This window comes from Colletotrichum abscissum, assembly GCF_030869225.1.
Source record: "Colletotrichum abscissum strain IMI 504890 chromosome Unknown Scaffold_9.1, whole genome shotgun sequence".
NCBI lineage: Eukaryota > Fungi > Ascomycota > Sordariomycetes > Glomerellales > Glomerellaceae > Colletotrichum > Colletotrichum abscissum.
Genome location: NW_026850536.1, coordinates 1,103,904 through 1,119,440, shown reverse-complemented (window position 1 = coordinate 1,119,440; position 15,537 = coordinate 1,103,904). Strand labels below are relative to the sequence as shown.

The following is a 15,537-nucleotide window of genomic DNA, read 5'->3' as shown; positions in this document are numbered from 1 at the left end:
TGGCTATGTCCTCACGAGTGTTGAGAGTACGACATGGGAGCCTGAGTAAGTATGAGATTGCGAAAACAAACATAACTCGAACCTGCTAGGGTCTGCGTGTCGCTTTATTCCCCCAATTTAGTGAGGCGGACTTGACCTCATAATCCATGATGAGGCGACTTTTCCTGCTGCATGTGCTCCTTCGATGCAGGACTAACGGTAAAGGAAGCAGTGGGTGTGCCGGCTTCTTGCCAATGAAGTCCGCCAACGTGGTCATCTCAAGAACGCGAGAACGCCCAACCAGGCTCGTGTAACCAACACAGCCCAATGGCGTGTTCATCTCAAGACCGCCTGATCAGCCAGTCGCCTTACCTGGGGTTTCTTACCACCAAAGCCTTAGCAGTCATTCCACAATGAAATAGCACCTAAAGTCTCCGGGTTTTTGTCAATTCTGTCGAAAGTTAACCCCACTCTATCGTTTAGAAATCGGCTCCTCAGATATTTTGCGATGGGTGCCTCTTCAGTCTTACCTACTGATCATACCATTGCGGACTTCATTTGGGAGAACAGCAACGGAGAAGCCGCTTCATCGCAACGTTTGCAAAGTGTTCGGCTTTCAGAGTATTATGCGGAGAGAGTTTCGACGAACAGGCTCAGTCACAGCAAAGCTGACATACAGAAGGCAATCGTGCAGCTCAAATTGAATCCTTCAGCATCGAAAGACTCGATTCGATCAGCAACCGACTGTGGAGGTACCGGCGCAGTTCTGGAACACGCTGTAAGGCTGATGTTCATGACTGCGTGTCACACTGAAGGCACCGCACTCGGAGGCTATAACATATATAAATGGACAGATAATGAGACACTAGTGGCCTTCTTTAAGCGTGTCTACCCACATCGGTCTGCTGGAGGGATACCCGAACAGTCTGTCAATATTAGGAATCTCAGTGCCCATATCCTGTCTAAGAACGCCAGAATTGAGATCGATGCAACTGACAATCTCTCGGATCACTTGTCTTTGATTCAGGGAGAAGGATTCAAAACCCTGTTGGTGTACCATCATCGAGAGTTTCTCGAACGTAGCCTGGATATTTTGAAGGCCGACCAGGAAGAGTTAAACCATTCTTTACCTGAAGCCATATCCATGTAAGACCTAGCCTTGAGAGCCTTATCGTAAGAATAAAAACTTACCAAGTAATGCCATAGTGGCTGTCTACCCCCGAAGCTTCTCGAGGATACACTCAGAACCCTCGATCTTCTATTCCCTCCCTTCGGTGACGGGCGGTCCCGACGAATACTGAAGAAATGGGTCCAGCGGCAAGATCTCGATCCCGATCTCCTGAAGCCGTCCCGCCATTCTCTAGGGTCTCCAGCTGGTCAAGAACTTCCCGATGACCTTCGCGGCTTATACACGCAGCACCCGCACTGGGCCCCACAGCTGGTCCGTCTGCTGAGCGAGGTCGACCACCCGACGCCGACTACTAGATGGGAGCGGTACGCAGAACGGAGGAAATCGCCTCGACACATGTACAATTGTGCTCTTGCCGCCCTGATTATAGCGGCTGTCTTCGGAATTCTGGCCACGGCGCTGGCGGCGGTCCAGGTCTGGATCTCGTATTGTGCATTGGCGGATGACCCGTCCAAGGCCTTATGCCGAAAGTAGAGAAGAACGCCGAGAACGAGGGTTTGAAGACCCTGAGTATTCAGGACAGCAAGCGAGCAAAGTTCAAGAAGTCTGATTTGATGGAGAAACCGGGTTTCTTGGCTTAATAGGTGCTTGATGACCAAGGAAACTTCGACTTGGCTTCTGTATTTTCCTTTTTTTCGAGTCACGCTTTGTGGTTACTATTTTTTTCGCAGTCCAAAGGGAAGAATCTGGAAGCGATTTCAAGATATTCGATCGCGGGTATCAACAATATCACGTTTACTTAGATATGAATGCCAGGGCGATTCAATCGAGGTCCTAACGGCGAGGTCGGCTAGAGTGTAAGTCGGGTGAGCCGAGGTGGAGCCCGATCGCCGATCGCCGTTGCCGTACAGTGTCCGCGCCGGCCCCAAGTCCTTGGCAGGGCCCCTTAGTTCATGAGAAATTACACAGTGCCCAAATGACACCATACATGGCGCTTGTGATCAAATCCGGTTGCCATTTCCAAAGCTGCCGTGCCCAGACTTCCAAGTTCCCGTCACTCAAATCCTCAAACTCACAGCTTCATTCACTTTCAAGTTCACGCGCAGGACCTTCAATTCGTTTTCGACTTATTCAATCCAATCTGAGCTCATTCAAGCGTCATCTTCCATAATCATGGCTTCGCGACCTGACATGGACGACGAGGACCTAACCTTCCACTGCTGCGCGCCCCTCCGGCCCTCAGAGCTCTTGAGACCAATTGACGTCGGCGACCTTGGGTAAGTACGATACTCACTCACTCTCTCCTACTCACCTCTCAATCTCTGCTCAGGTTGATCTCACTTGTGAATTGATCCTTTGAAAGCTAACATACAATGTCACAACAAGCGGCTCAGGCCACGCAGGAAAATCAACATTCCTCGCCTGGCCCATCTTCGGCCCCCTCCTCTTCCAAAACGAAACCAGCGATGCGCGCGACCACTGCGCAAATGAGAGGAGTATGTCCAACACCCTTCGCCTTCTTACTCGTACTTTTGATATCTCTCTCAATCGTCCCCTCGCTCATCCTCTCACTCCCCTCGGCCCGTCGGCGCTCCATTCAAACATCACAACAAAATCGGTTGAACTACTCACTAACCACCCACCAACTCACCACACAGCATTCCTAAGCTACCTCCGCCTCTCAGTCTACATGTCCATCGTCGCCGTCGCCATCGTCCTCTCCTTCCACCTGAAGTCCGAACCCAGCGAGCTCGAGCTGCGCATGGCCAAACCCCTCGGCATCATCTTTTGGATCCTGGCCGTCGCGTGTCTGTGTCTCGGGATCGGTAACTACATAAGTGAGTCTTTCCTCCCCTACGGTGCAAGCTCCCCCCCAGAAGCGCAGAGTGGCTGATGTGGATGCATGTAAGAAACCGTCAACAAGTATAGTCGCAAAGCGGCCATCGTGCAAACCGGATGGAGGACGCAGCTCGTAAGTTCTCACTGTCTCCCCGCCTCTTTCTCACGCCGAATTATGCGGTTTTCTTCATATTGACTCGAATACCCCAGGTCCTCGCCGTGGTAGCTCTCAGCATTGTGGGAACATGCGTCGTCTTACTCGTCATTACAAAGATTTCAGCAAACTCTCAAGAGGGACAGAAGAACTCATCAACTAACGCAGAAGCAGCAGCAGCAGCTTTCGTCGCAGGACCAGTCTTGAAGTGAATATGCTGCAAACAAAAAAATCTCATTTCGCTTATTTGTATCCCACCTTTTTGTGCCTTTGTCTTCGTCGCGCCGTGTCAGTCCATGCTGATGTTCCATCCATCCCGTGGGTATATGAAAAGGGTCTATATAGTATACACTTGGCACAAGATTCTCTTAATCATCTTGATCGGCAGGCTGTCCCTCCTTGGGATTTGCTCCGCACTCACTTCATTCTCCATTAAGCCTTGAGTTTACCATCTGGTGTGCAAAATAGATCCCTCGCGGACCCATCCACGTGATCCCGCTGAGACTCTTCTTTGCTGCAGCCACCGACTTGCTCGCGCCATGTGAACATGTACTCTATCGCCATTTGATAGATGTGCCTAAGGTTCGTACCCTCGCCCTCCCAGCCGAGCAGGGGAAGGTCATTGGCGGGCTTGAGACTACCATTATTCGGCAGTGTGTCCATCGTCTGGACCAGGGACCCGGAGCCAAACCTCGATTCCGAGAGACTCGCCGTCCTCTTACCCTCCCCACCTTCCTTCTCGTATTCCTCGGGAACCTGGTAGAGCTCCTGGTGCACTGTCGCGATCGTGGCTGCCGTCTCCGCGCTGGGGTACAGCGTGAAGTAGCCCCTGAGCCGGGACAGGCGCAGCATATGTTCCAGCCAGGAGGGGTACATCTTGCTGACCTGCTTTTCGGCAATCAGCGCCGGCGATGGCTCGGCACCCCGCGCGTGTTGTAGCGCGTCGACTTGCGATACGAGGCCGTGTAGCTCGATCCACCTGTCACCGAAGAAGAGAACGGCGTTGCTGTTGGGAGCTTGCCACAGGTAGGAAGTTCCGGGTTCGAGATCGCTTGCGCCTTCTGCCGTCGGCTCGATGAAGTCCTTCTTGCCGTTCAGGTACATGGAAGGCGTGGTCATGCTGATGCCGAGCAAACGTTGGTCCCATTTCTGGAGGGTGGTCAGGCGAGAGTAGCGGTACTCCAACACCGCATACTTCAGGTCTGGTAATCGTTAGTCAGATGTTCTAGTTCTTGTGACATGGATTATGCCTACAATGGAAGAAACCAGGCGCAAGCTCCGCCTGCGGCGAAAGAACTAGAATATGAGAGTACTTTGGCGTTGTTGGCCAGAAAGACTCAAGGAATCGTATGGAGCTCTCCTCCTCCGTCATGCGCTGTCTCGGGATTCTATGCCTTAGGGAGAGCATCTGCACGCGCCCGGGGTTATGCACGTGTGGCGGCGGCCAGCGGAACGTCTCGAGGAACTTGGCCGTCGCAGGTTCAATGTCTTGCGGTAGCTCAATGGTGAGGTGAGGGATCGAGAAGGCAGTGAAATCGGCGTCATTGAGAGACTTGAGCAGCCGCAACAGGCTGCCTGACCCGCTCGCCGGGGCCTGGATCAGGATGTCGACGCTGACCTGGTTCCACGCAGCTAGGGAAGCGCTGTCAAGCTTCGACAACCATGAAAGATGTGTCCAGGCACCAGCGGGAAGCTCAATCAGCGGGGTCTTGAGCCTGCCCGTCTCGTCGCGCATTCCTTTCGTGAAGGGGACGTATTCGTCGTCGGAGCCGTCAATGAGGATAGCTTGAGGATGCATGTATGTGCTTATGTGTCGCAGCGCGCGGACCGCGGATTGTTCGAGTCGAGCGTCGGTCGAGAGGGGGGAGAAGTCGGCTCGGGCATCGTGCCAGATGATGTAGCAGGTATCGTCCACGCCGTTGATCTTCTTGAGCTCGTCGAGGTTGATGTCGCTCCTGCTCATGACGGCAAAGTGTACGTAGCTCCTCAGCTCAGTGCCCATCTTACAAGCGAACGGTAGCAAGCTCGATATGCTGCGCAAGTTGGAGGCGGCGAAGAGGACATTTTGGTTGATGGGCTGGCTGCCCTTGGTAGCAGCAATGGCGTGTAGCGAGTTGGCGAGCCGGTGGAACTTGACGGGGCCATTGTAGTCGTGTTCTGTGGCCGGCGGGATGGGTTGACCTTGAGCTAGTCGGCCGGGCTTTCGTGAGGAGGGATCGCGGGACGGAGAAGCGTCTTCGGGGTACGGGTAGATGTAGTTCGGGGGCCGTTGGCCGAAACCGAGGGAGAGGTCGCTCAAGAGGTAATAGAGGCCGGCGGCAATGACGAGGAGGTAGGCGATGCGTCGGAAGAGGCGGCGGGAGGGCATCTTGGCGGCGGGCTGCCATTGGGGGTTCCTGTTTCGAAGCAGCATGGGGTTCTTGATGGCGCTGCCGCCAGGGCGGTGATGGTCGTCGTCCTTCTTCCCCATCTCTTCATCGCTGAGGAAAACGAAGGAGCGTAATTGGCGCCATGGATCCGGCATGCTTCTCTATCTGGGAGGGACGGAGAGGTGCAGCAGCGACGGGCCTGAGGACAGTTTAAAGGAAGAAGAGGGGAAGAGAGAAAGTAAGAAGGGCAAGGGAGAAGTGGAAGCGAAGGTAAGACGAAGCGTGCGTGGATGGTACACGTTCACCGAAAAAAGGACTGAAAGTTGCAAGGGAGGGGGGAGCGGTGATCCGAGGGTTGGGCGTCTCACATCTTCCCGTCGAGGTGGTAGAGAAGCTGGCTGGGCTGCGTTATCCGTTGGAAAGCTCCAGATGCAAAGTTGAAGGATAACTGACGCAGGAGTAGGAGGAGGGCGAGTAAGGTCGAGGCTAAAGCTGAGCAGCAGCGAGCGTACAGGACAGCACAGCAGTTGAAACAGACGCAGTTGCTGAAGCGGGCCAGCGGGACGGGATCAGATGGGAACTGGCCGGGATGGGATGAGAGATGCCGTGAGATGCGATGCGCAAGGTAGTCGTTCGTACTCCGTACACGAAAGGTAAGAAAGTCGGCGCAAGTGTGGGAAACAACGAGTGGTCCCCTTTTCCCATGCGGTTCCCCTTCGTTTTCCTCCCCTGTTGGACGTTGCCGGCAATTGATCACCTAGATGGGCCAGACCTTGACGAGAGATTTGAGATCCCAGGGTTGTCTGCTCCAGCTGGGCTGTGCAGCGTGGTGCAATGTCACAGACGCGAGCTTTGGTGGGTACTGGGTGGTGGATCTGTGGAGCTGGTCCGGACGTGGCCCGGAGGAAGATGCGCGTGGTGGGGGTGGACGGACGATCTCGAAGCTTTTGCTCTTGCTCTTGCTTTTTGCTTTGGATGGTATGCTACCTAGTGAACCGTGATAGGTCAAGGTTGACGTGGACTCGAGGATTTGAGAGGTGGTGGTCACGGTCGTACGTGTGCGTGTGCGAGAGAGACCGAGCGAGAGCCAGCGGGGATTCGAAGACTGTACAGACTACGGATTATTCGTATCTGTACGTACATAGTGCCGATAATGACAGCTGCACCAAAAGGGATCGAGGGAGAGACAAAAAGGTAAAAAAGCAAAAGTGGCATTAAGTGAGGTCCGTTAAGGGGACCGTTGAAAAAAAGGTGTTTAAAGTGTCCGGCTCGGCGTCCGTCTGGTGGTGTCCCAAGCAAGGAATGGGCGTGTGACACGGTGACAGCAATGTCATCCATCATTCTAAGTACGTACTTGCGGCAGTACGTATGCTACGTACCTGGGTTGAGTTCCATCAAACGCGACTGCCAAATGCCTAACTTGACAGCTAAGAGGTGTTCAACGTCAATTGAACCTGTCTCTCCCGATGTCTCACAAGGTTGGGGAACGCAATGTACTGTTCCTGACCTTAGCGTGGCGCCCCTACGCGGTAGGCGGGGAAAGGTACCTTACAGGCTCCCGTCAGCCCAGGTATCCCGTCCCTTGAACACTGAAGCTTGAACTTTCCGGCCCGGAAAACAAGCCTGGACTCTCTCCCTCGATCGGGCATCCGAGCCATGTATCTGCCCGCGTCTGCCTATGTATAGCACACTAAATATGCCATCCCTGCTGTACTCTTTATCCCATAGGCCGTTATTCCACGTTGTGTTCCACAGTCAACGTGAGAAAAATGAGTACGTACTGATAGATCTGGTCGATGGATGGGACCAATTGGTGAGACGACTGGTGATTGGCGAATGGAGATCGGTGGTACGGGATGCCGGGCGGGAACACGAGCCACGTTGTGGCTGCCCATAGCAACACCTTTTTTTGAATTTTTTTTTTGTTCGTCACTCTATTTTTTCGGGAAGTGAAGCATTGGGAACTTTTTTGATAGGGTCGGTCACGAACATTGGTCCAAACCCCGAATAAGAAGCCATCTCCAAAACTCACAATATCTCATCCTCACTCTCTTCACATCCACAACACACTACATAAGATCTCACTCATACAGCCAATCATACTCATACAAAATGGGAAAGTCAAGACGAAACAGAGGCGGCCCAAGCCATCGCAAGGACCCCATCGCCAAAACCGTCAAGCCCCCCTCCGACCCCGAGCTCGCCGCCCTCAGGGAAAAGTCCATCCTGCCCGTCATCAAGGACCTGCAGAGCGCCGACCCCAAGTCGCGCACCGCCGCCGCCGAGGCCGTCTCCAACCTCGTCTCCAACGAAAAGTGCCGGAAGCTGCTGTTGCGTGAGCAGATTGTCCACATCGTCCTGAACGAGACCCTCACCGACGCCAGCCTCGACAGCCGCGCCGCCGGTTGGGACATTTTGAGGGTTCTCGCCGAGGAGGAGGAGGCCGACTTTTGCATTCACCTGTACCGTCAAGATGTGTTGAGCGCCATTGGTTTTGCTTCTCAGACTGTAAGTCAAGTTGTCACTTATTTCAAACTCACTAACAGGAACCCGTTCATGTGAGTGAGTGTGAGTATCTACCGTGCGTTAACATGACAAACCCAGGTTCTCCAAAACCTTGCCAAGGGCTCATCTCTGAGCAAGGGCGAGACAAAGGTCACCTGGACCATCACCGAGTCCGTCATTGGCCTTTTGTCCGCCCTCGCCGAGGCCCAGGATGAGGTTCTCGAAGCCATTGTGGGCATCGAGGGTATCAAGCACTTGCTCTTCACCGTCATCGCTCACCCCGACACACCGTCAAGCATCTGCCTCGACGCTCTCTCTGCCCTCCTGACCCTTTCCGAAGACAACCAGCGTCTGGCGCAGGATGTCGTCGCCGACGAGAGCCCCAAGCCGCTCACGGCGTTGACTAAGCTGCAAGAAGTCGCTGGCGCAAAGGGTGTCCTGGCCTGTGGTATTCTGCACAACATCTTCACCACCTTGCATTGGTTCGACAGCACGCCGGGCCCCAAGGACCTATCTGACGCCTCACTCATCCCGACTCTGTCATCGGCACTCAAGAACACCACGCCGGAAACTGATTTGCCACCCAGGAGCCAATGGTCCAACCCGACCGAGGTTCTTCAGCTTGCCCTGGAGATCCTGGCCGACGTTGGAACCACGCTGCAGCAGTCCCTTCAGGGAGGCGACAGCAAGAAGGCCAAGAAGGAGGAATGGAACGGAATCGAAGACGACGACACCGCCATGGACGAGGACGTCAAGGAGGACAACGGCTCGGGCGATGAAGACATTGGCGAGGGCGAGGACGACGAGAATGACGACGACTCCATGGACGAAGACGAGATGCAGGCCGACATGGACCTCGTCACCGGCGCCGACGACGACGTCGACGAGGAGGCGACCATGGACGACCTGCCCACTCTGCGCGAGCTAGTCCAGCAGGCCATCCCGCAGCTCATCACCCTCGCGACCCCGTCATCATCACAAGCAGAGGGCGACGACGTCCGGGTACAAGCCCACGCCCTGGCCGCCCTCAGCAACATCGCCTGGTCCATCTCCGTCTTTGACTTCTCCGACGACCACAACGCCGGTATCCTCAAGGCCTGGGCCCCGTCCGGCAAGGCCGTCTGGGGCCAAGTCATCGCCCCGATCCTGGCCGCCAACACCGCCGACGTCGAGCTCGCCACAAAGGTCACCAGCCTCGCGTGGGCCGTGTCCCGCAGCCTGCCCCGCCGCCTACCCCTCGGCGGCGACGAGCACACAAAGTTCATGGCGCTGTACCACGCGACCAAGAACCTGCCCTCAAAACAGGCGGCCGAGACGGCGGCCAACGGAGACAAGGCAAAGGACGAGGAGCCCGAAGACCCCTTCCAGGGTCTCGGCGTAAAGTGCATCGGCGTCCTGGGCCAGCTGGCGCGGGACCCGGCGCCCCTTGCGCTCAACAGGGAGATTGGCGTGTTCCTGATCACGGTGGTGACTGCCCTGCCAGAGACCCCGGCGGCCGACGCCGTCGAGGCCCTGAACCAGTTGTTTGACATTTATGGAGACGAGGACATGCCGTGCGACAAGGAGGTGTTCTGGAAGGACAACTTTATCCAGCACCTCGAGACGGTTCAGCCCAAGGTCAAGGCTTTGGTCAAGACGATTGATAAGAGGACTCTTCCTGAGCTGCGCACGCGTACTGAGGAGGCTGTGTTGAACCTGGGACGGTTCATTCAGTACAAGAAGAAGAACAAGGCATGAGGGGGAATCCGGAGGTTGGGTACCGGAATCTCGAAGGAGCAGGGCGGACAACTCCTGGGATCTTAACATATCACGAAGCTTTCAAGCGGATGTGTCAAAAGTACATGTTTTTGAAATCATGAAGCAAATCATAGCCACGATAGAACGAACGGGAGGGAAAGGTGCTTACCTGGTAGATAAAAACTCCCTCAAAAGGTGATAAGGGGAACGTTTGGGGGAAAGAGACACGAGCATTGCACTTCTGAAATGGTTAGGGACATAACCGCGGTGGTCAATAAACAACAAACTCACTGATTTGCTGATAAAACCATGCTGTACACATGCTTTGTGCCCGAAAATCCGTAGTCGAGACCTGTCGAACTGTAGTGAAGAACGATCCAATTAAAACACCAGCCCCCTTTCCGCCTGTAATCAGAAACCAATGCAAACCCATAGTAGGGCCCAAACCCCTTCCCCTTTCGTGGTGATGCCAGACTTCAACCAATAGGCTTCATCTTCTTCTTCTTCTTCCCGTCGCCCGACTTTCCCTTTTGGAAATCCCGCCAGCTGCTGATGCGCTGGTCCCGCGTCGCCTCCCAGTCCTGGTCGTGCTGCCTCTTTCGCTTCCGCTGCTCAATCTCCTCCTCCTCCTTCTTCTGTTCGCGGCCCTCCTCCTGCATCTGCGCCTTCATCTGCCGCCGCCGGCGGTGCTCGTTGTCGATGAGCACCTCGCGCGCCTTGTTGCGCCACTTTTTCGCAAAGTCGTCCGTCTTGAGCTCGGGGCTGTCGACGGTCCACTTGTTCTCGCGGATGAGGAGCATGCGGGCGTCGGCAATGGCCTCGTCGAGGCGCTCGCGGTGCTTCTCGTCCATCAGCTCCGTCTGGGCCTTTTTCAGGCGGTCGAAAGCGTCGGGCGCGAGCGGGTTCTTGGTCTTGTCCGGGTGGATGAGGAGGGACTTTTTGCGGTAGCAGATTTTGATGTCGGATTCGGGGACGCCTGGTTGTAGGTCGAGGACGGCGTAGGCGTCTAGCCTAAAGGCTTTGAGGATTCTGTCGATTTCTGCATCCTATAAAACGGGAGAAGGGGAAGACTGTTAGCGTTTGGCTTTGGAAGGTGTGCACCGTGGTTTGTCTGGCGGTCGCATTACCTTGTCGAACTCCTTTGCCTCGATCTCGAGCGCGTCGAGAGCGTCCTTCTCTTCTTTGACGTCTTCGCTCGCCATGGTGATGACCGAGTGTCTGTTGAGGAAGATTCGAAATTGACAGCTGTACCTCGGTAGACTGGCAAGGAGAACTGTAGATGTAAGGTAGTTGAAGGTTGATAGTCGCGTGCGGTTGGTGAGCACGAGACGAGGCTCAGTGACAGCCACTTGGACCCGCTAAAGACCCTTGCCGACGAACGCTTGCCCCACGACGCTAAGATAAGACCATCCGATAAGGAATTTCTCGTCCCGCCCAAGCCCAAATTTTCGAAAAGACGCCGCCCAGCTCCTGGATGTTCTGCCGTTTCGCAAAACCCGCGCCTTGGGAAAATCAACTTTTTCGACGGGCCCAAACCTACGACCGCAAAATCCGGGGCCTCGCCAGAAAACCCACAAAGAGCTCCAAGATGCCTCGTCGCGCCGCATCTCCCACTCCCTCCGACGGAGAGGTCGACATCGCCGATCACTTGTTCGACAATGGCAGCGACGCGGGTCAGGATGTGGGAGACATTGACTTTGACATGGACGGGATCCTGAACGGCCACGAAGAGGGGCAGGAAGATGAGGATGGCGACGAAGCTTTCATTGCGCTGAAGCAGGCTGCTTCGTTCCGCAAGTCGTCCAACATCAAGGGAAAGTCGGTAAAGAGAGGTGGTGGTTTCCAGGCCATGGGTAAGTTGCCGAACCCCTCCTACACGACCTTGGCCCTTTCGCTGGAGATGCTAATCTTTGTGGCATGCAGGTCTGAATGCCGGTCTCCTGCGCGCGATTACGAAGAAGGGATTCTCCGTCCCCACGCCGATTCAGCGAAAGACGATCCCTCTGATCTTGGACCGCAAGGATGTCGTGGGCATGGCGAGAACCGGTTCCGGAAAGACTGCGGCTTTCGTGATTCCCATGATCGAGCGCCTGCGCGCCCACAGCGCCAAGGTCGGCACGCGCGCGCTCATCATGTCACCCTCTCGTGAACTTGCGCTCCAGACGCTCAAGGTCGTCAAGGAGTTCAGCAAGGGGACCGACCTGAAGTGCATCCTACTCGTTGGTGGTGACAGCATGGAAGACCAGTTCAGCATGATGTCGTCGAACCCGGATATCGTCATCGCCACCCCCGGTCGTTTCCTCCATCTCAAGGTCGAAATGGGTCTGGACCTGTCGTCCATCAAGTACGTCGTCTTCGACGAGGCCGATCGTCTTTTCGAAATGGGTTTCGCTGCCCAGCTTACCGAGATTCTCCACGCCCTTCCGTTGTCGAGACAGAGTCTACTGTTCTCCGCCACACTGCCAGCATCCTTGGTTGAGTTTGCGCGGGCCGGTCTGCAAGACCCGAGCCTGGTGAGATTGGACGCCGAGACCAAGGTTTCCCCTGATCTCGAGAGTGCCTTCTTCTCCGTCAAGGGAGCCGAAAAGGAGGCTTCCCTGTTGCATATTCTCAACGATCTCATCAAGATGCCACAAGGCACACCAGACGGCGTTCCCCTGGATGTTGTACCATCAAAGAAGCGAAAGCGTGAGGGTGGCGGCACCGGCAAACCGACGGAACACTCGACCATTATCTTCGCAGCAACAAAGCATCACGTTGAATATCTGGCGCAGCTTCTCACAAAGGCCGGTTACGCAGTCTCTCACGTCTACGGTTCACTCGACCAGGAAGCGCGTCGCATCAACACCGAGAACTTCCGAAACGGCAGAGCAAACATCTTAGTGGTGACGGACGTTGCCGCCAGAGGTATCGATATCCCCGTTCTCGCAAACGTCATCAACTACGATTTCCCTCCGCAACCCAAGGTCTTTGTCCATCGTGTCGGACGTACGGCCCGTGCCGGTCAAAGAGGTTGGGCATACAGTATTGTGCGCGAACTGGACACACCTTACCTGCTGGATCTCCAGCTGTTCCTTGGCCGCAGACTGGTCGCAGGCCACGAGACCGAAAACCCATCGTACGCCGAAGACGTCGTTGTGGGTGGTTTGAAGAGAGACAGAATCGAGATCAACATGGAGTGGATGGACAAGATTCTGAAAGAGGAGGGCGACCTGGAGGCGCTGCGTAGAGTTTCGACAAAAGCTGAGAAGCTGTACCTGAAGACTAGGCATTCCGCTTCAAGCCAGAGCGCAAAACGAGCCAGAGAGCTTGTGGGTACAAAGGGATGGCACGAACTTCATCCTCTGTTTGGTAAAGACGCTAGCGCTGTGGAACAAGCCCGCAACGACATGATGGCCAAGATCAGTGGCTTCAGGCCTGCTGAGACCATTTTCGAGATCGGAAAGGGAGGCAAGGGGTCGAGCAGTGAGGCAGTCGAAGTCATGAAGCAGCTGAGGAAACGCATTACACCACACCGCGGCAACAAGAAGGAGGAGCTAGACTCAGACGACGACATGGATGGTCTGAACGGTGCCGAGGACGACTCAAATGACGGAATCGATGGGGAAGTGGACGACGGCGCCGCAGAAGCCTACAACTCTGACGATTCCGACGACAACGACGGCCTCGAGGTTACAATCACCAACACAGGCGAGAAGGAGAAGAAGAAGAAGCCGGATTCCTGGCGCGACTCGGACGTTTTCATGTCCTACACCCCGAGAACGATCAACGCAGCCGAGGAGCGTGGGTACGGCGTCACATCGGGCGCGCAGACGTCGAGTTTCGTGCAGGCGGCGCGCGACGTGCAAATGGACCTCACAAACGACGAGACGGCCAAGGGCTTCGGCGAGCCGACGCGGGCGGCGGGCATGCGCTGGGACAAGAAGCAGAACAAGTACGTGGCGCGGGCCAACGACGAGGACGGCTCCAAGGGGTCCAAGTTCGTGCGCGGCGAGAGCGGCGTCAAGATCGCGGCCAGCTTCCAGAGCGGGCGGTTCGACCGCTGGCGCAAGGCCAACCGGCTGGGACGCATCCAGGTGGGCGGCATGGAGAAGGGCAACCTGCCGGACCTGCCGTCCGGTCGGCAGTACAAGCACAAGCAGGAGAAGGCGCCGAAGCAGGCCGACAAGTTCCGGGACGACTACGAGGTGCGGAAGAAGAGGATCGCCGAGGCCAAGGAGAAGCGCATCGGCCAGTACAAGGACGGCGCGGGCAGTCGCAAGGAGATCAAGGGTGTCGAGGACATCAGGAAGGCGAGATGGGAGAAGCAGAAGCGCATGGAGAAGAACGCGAGACCGCAGCGCAACAGAAAGTAGAGGGCGTCCGGTTCCGTGTTGGGGCCTACACCATTTGTCAAAATATATCAAGGAAGAGAAAAGCGTTTTGTTCAAGACTTGTGCGGTATTTTCCGTGCTCGTCTAGGCTACTGAAGAATTCTTGTCATCATGTCAATGGACCAACACATTGGAGATAACTGATGAGCCATGTCCCCGGTGTCAGTAGCCTCTGGGGGACGCGTAAGGTGGACGACGTTGCCGTGGCGGAGTCTCTGCCAAATCGGAGCCGGTGGCCGCGAACTTGTTTTGGGAGGCCGTGACGTAAGGCAGCGGCACTGCACTTCCGGATGATGACTGCCAATTATCAACAAATTGCCAAGTACTAGTCCTCATTTCCACGAGATTCTTCTTTCAGAAATCAATCATTTCTCAAGAGAACACAATACCTAGATCAGTAGTCAGTCTTTTCAGCATAATTAATTGCCCAAAATGGCAACCCCCAAACCTTCAAAACGCTGCCTCCTATGGGACTACACCAACACCCGCGACCGCCCAGACGCAATCGATCAACTCTTCACAACCACATCACCATCAGACTCTGCCAATAAGCCCATAGCAGCAGAAGAAGGAGAAGCAAGAGCGCCGCTTACAGTCACCCCGTTCAAATCCGTCCACAACTGGAACGCATGGTACCCGCCCGAACTCAAGGGCCGGCTCCCCTTCCGGCCCATGATCCGCACGCGCGCGCAGCTGGACACGGAAGAGTGGGACTGGATCCGCGACTCCGACGCCGAGATGGTCCACTACCTCAACGAACCGGAGCGGCAGGGCATCTCGTCGGCGGACGCCGCGGCCTGGTGGCTGGACAAAGTCGTGCCCGAGTTGCGGGAGAAGAGGGGCAAGAAGCTTGTTGGGCCGGCGTGTGCTAGCGATCCCGGGGGCGAGGCGTGGCTTGCGGAGTTTATGACGATTGTCTACGAGAACGAGAAAAAGAAGAAGAAGAAAATGAGGCCAGATTTCCTTGGGGTGCACTATTACAGCGGCGATGTCGAGCATGCAAAGAGGTACTTGACGTCCATGTACGAGCGGTACGGGCTGCCGCTCAACGTGTCGGAGATTGCGTCTATCAGTCGGGACCCGGGCGAGGTGGAGGCGTTTACGGAGGAACTGAGCGGGTGGATGGACGAGAAGGAGTGGATCGACGAGTATGGGTGGTTTGGGTGTATGGCACACTACGCTGATGACTTTGTGAGTCCTGCGGCGCAGCTTATGGATGGGGAGGGGAGGTTTACGCCGCTCATGAGGCGGTTGATGGGGGTGTGATCCATCGCCGTCTTCAAGTTGCTGAAGTGAAGGGGGTCTTCGCTGGGTTTGATGGTGTTTCTCCTTGAGATTGGTAATACACAGCTATAAAGTTCTGGTCAGGGATGATGCGGAATACGAAAACCGGGACGTATACTGGATTCCTAAGCAGAGTTGATCATTGGCATGCTAGTTCGATCATTCGTG

At 55.5% G+C, this 15,537-nt stretch overlaps 7 protein-coding genes across 7 annotated transcripts; 5 read left to right on the top strand and 2 right to left on the bottom strand.

Moving 5' to 3' along the window:
• Window positions 1-487: 487 nt before the first annotated feature.
• On the top strand, window positions 488-1,642 carry CABS01_04855 (uncharacterized protein; the record flags this gene model as incomplete). Its single annotated transcript, XM_060538225.1, has 2 exons — window positions 488-1,125; window positions 1,186-1,642. 2 exons carry the CDS (start codon window positions 488-490, stop codon window positions 1,640-1,642), a joined length of 1,095 nt encoding a protein of 364 aa, XP_060389887.1.
• Window positions 1,643-2,281: 639 nt separating this feature from the next.
• Window positions 2,282-3,313, top strand: CABS01_04854 (uncharacterized protein; the record flags this gene model as incomplete). Its single annotated transcript, XM_060538224.1, has 5 exons — window positions 2,282-2,385; window positions 2,495-2,604; window positions 2,767-2,946; window positions 3,019-3,080; window positions 3,158-3,313. 5 exons carry the CDS (start codon window positions 2,282-2,284, stop codon window positions 3,311-3,313), a joined length of 612 nt encoding a protein of 203 aa, XP_060389886.1.
• A 220-nt stretch (window positions 3,314-3,533) lies between these two features.
• Window positions 3,534-5,625, bottom strand: CABS01_04853 (uncharacterized protein; the record flags this gene model as incomplete). The annotated part of the gene is made up of 2 exons (XM_060538223.1): window positions 3,534-4,303; window positions 4,356-5,625. 2 exons carry the CDS (start codon window positions 5,623-5,625, stop codon window positions 3,534-3,536), a joined length of 2,040 nt encoding a protein of 679 aa, XP_060389885.1.
• Window positions 5,626-7,582: 1,957 nt separating this feature from the next.
• Window positions 7,583-9,712, top strand: CABS01_04852 (uncharacterized protein; the record flags this gene model as incomplete). The annotated part of the gene is made up of 2 exons (XM_060538222.1): window positions 7,583-7,978; window positions 8,075-9,712. The coding sequence occupies 2 exons, from the start codon at window positions 7,583-7,585 to the stop codon at window positions 9,710-9,712; spliced, it is 2,034 nt and encodes a 677-aa protein (XP_060389884.1).
• Window positions 9,713-10,188: 476 nt separating this feature from the next.
• CABS01_04851 (DnaJ domain-containing protein) lies at window positions 10,189-10,914 on the bottom strand (the record flags this gene model as incomplete). The annotated part of the gene is made up of 2 exons (XM_060538221.1): window positions 10,189-10,758; window positions 10,840-10,914. 2 exons carry the CDS (start codon window positions 10,912-10,914, stop codon window positions 10,189-10,191), a joined length of 645 nt encoding a protein of 214 aa, XP_060389883.1.
• A 386-nt stretch (window positions 10,915-11,300) lies between these two features.
• On the top strand, window positions 11,301-14,067 carry CABS01_04850 (DEAD/DEAH box helicase; the record flags this gene model as incomplete). Its single annotated transcript, XM_060538220.1, has 2 exons — window positions 11,301-11,565; window positions 11,636-14,067. 2 exons carry the CDS (start codon window positions 11,301-11,303, stop codon window positions 14,065-14,067), a joined length of 2,697 nt encoding a protein of 898 aa, XP_060389882.1.
• Window positions 14,068-14,517: 450 nt separating this feature from the next.
• On the top strand, window positions 14,518-15,351 carry CABS01_04849 (uncharacterized protein; the record flags this gene model as incomplete). The annotated part of the gene is made up of 1 exon (XM_060538219.1): window positions 14,518-15,351. The coding sequence occupies one exon, from the start codon at window positions 14,518-14,520 to the stop codon at window positions 15,349-15,351; it is 834 nt and encodes a 277-aa protein (XP_060389881.1).
• Between the last annotated feature and the right edge of the window lie 186 nt (window positions 15,352-15,537).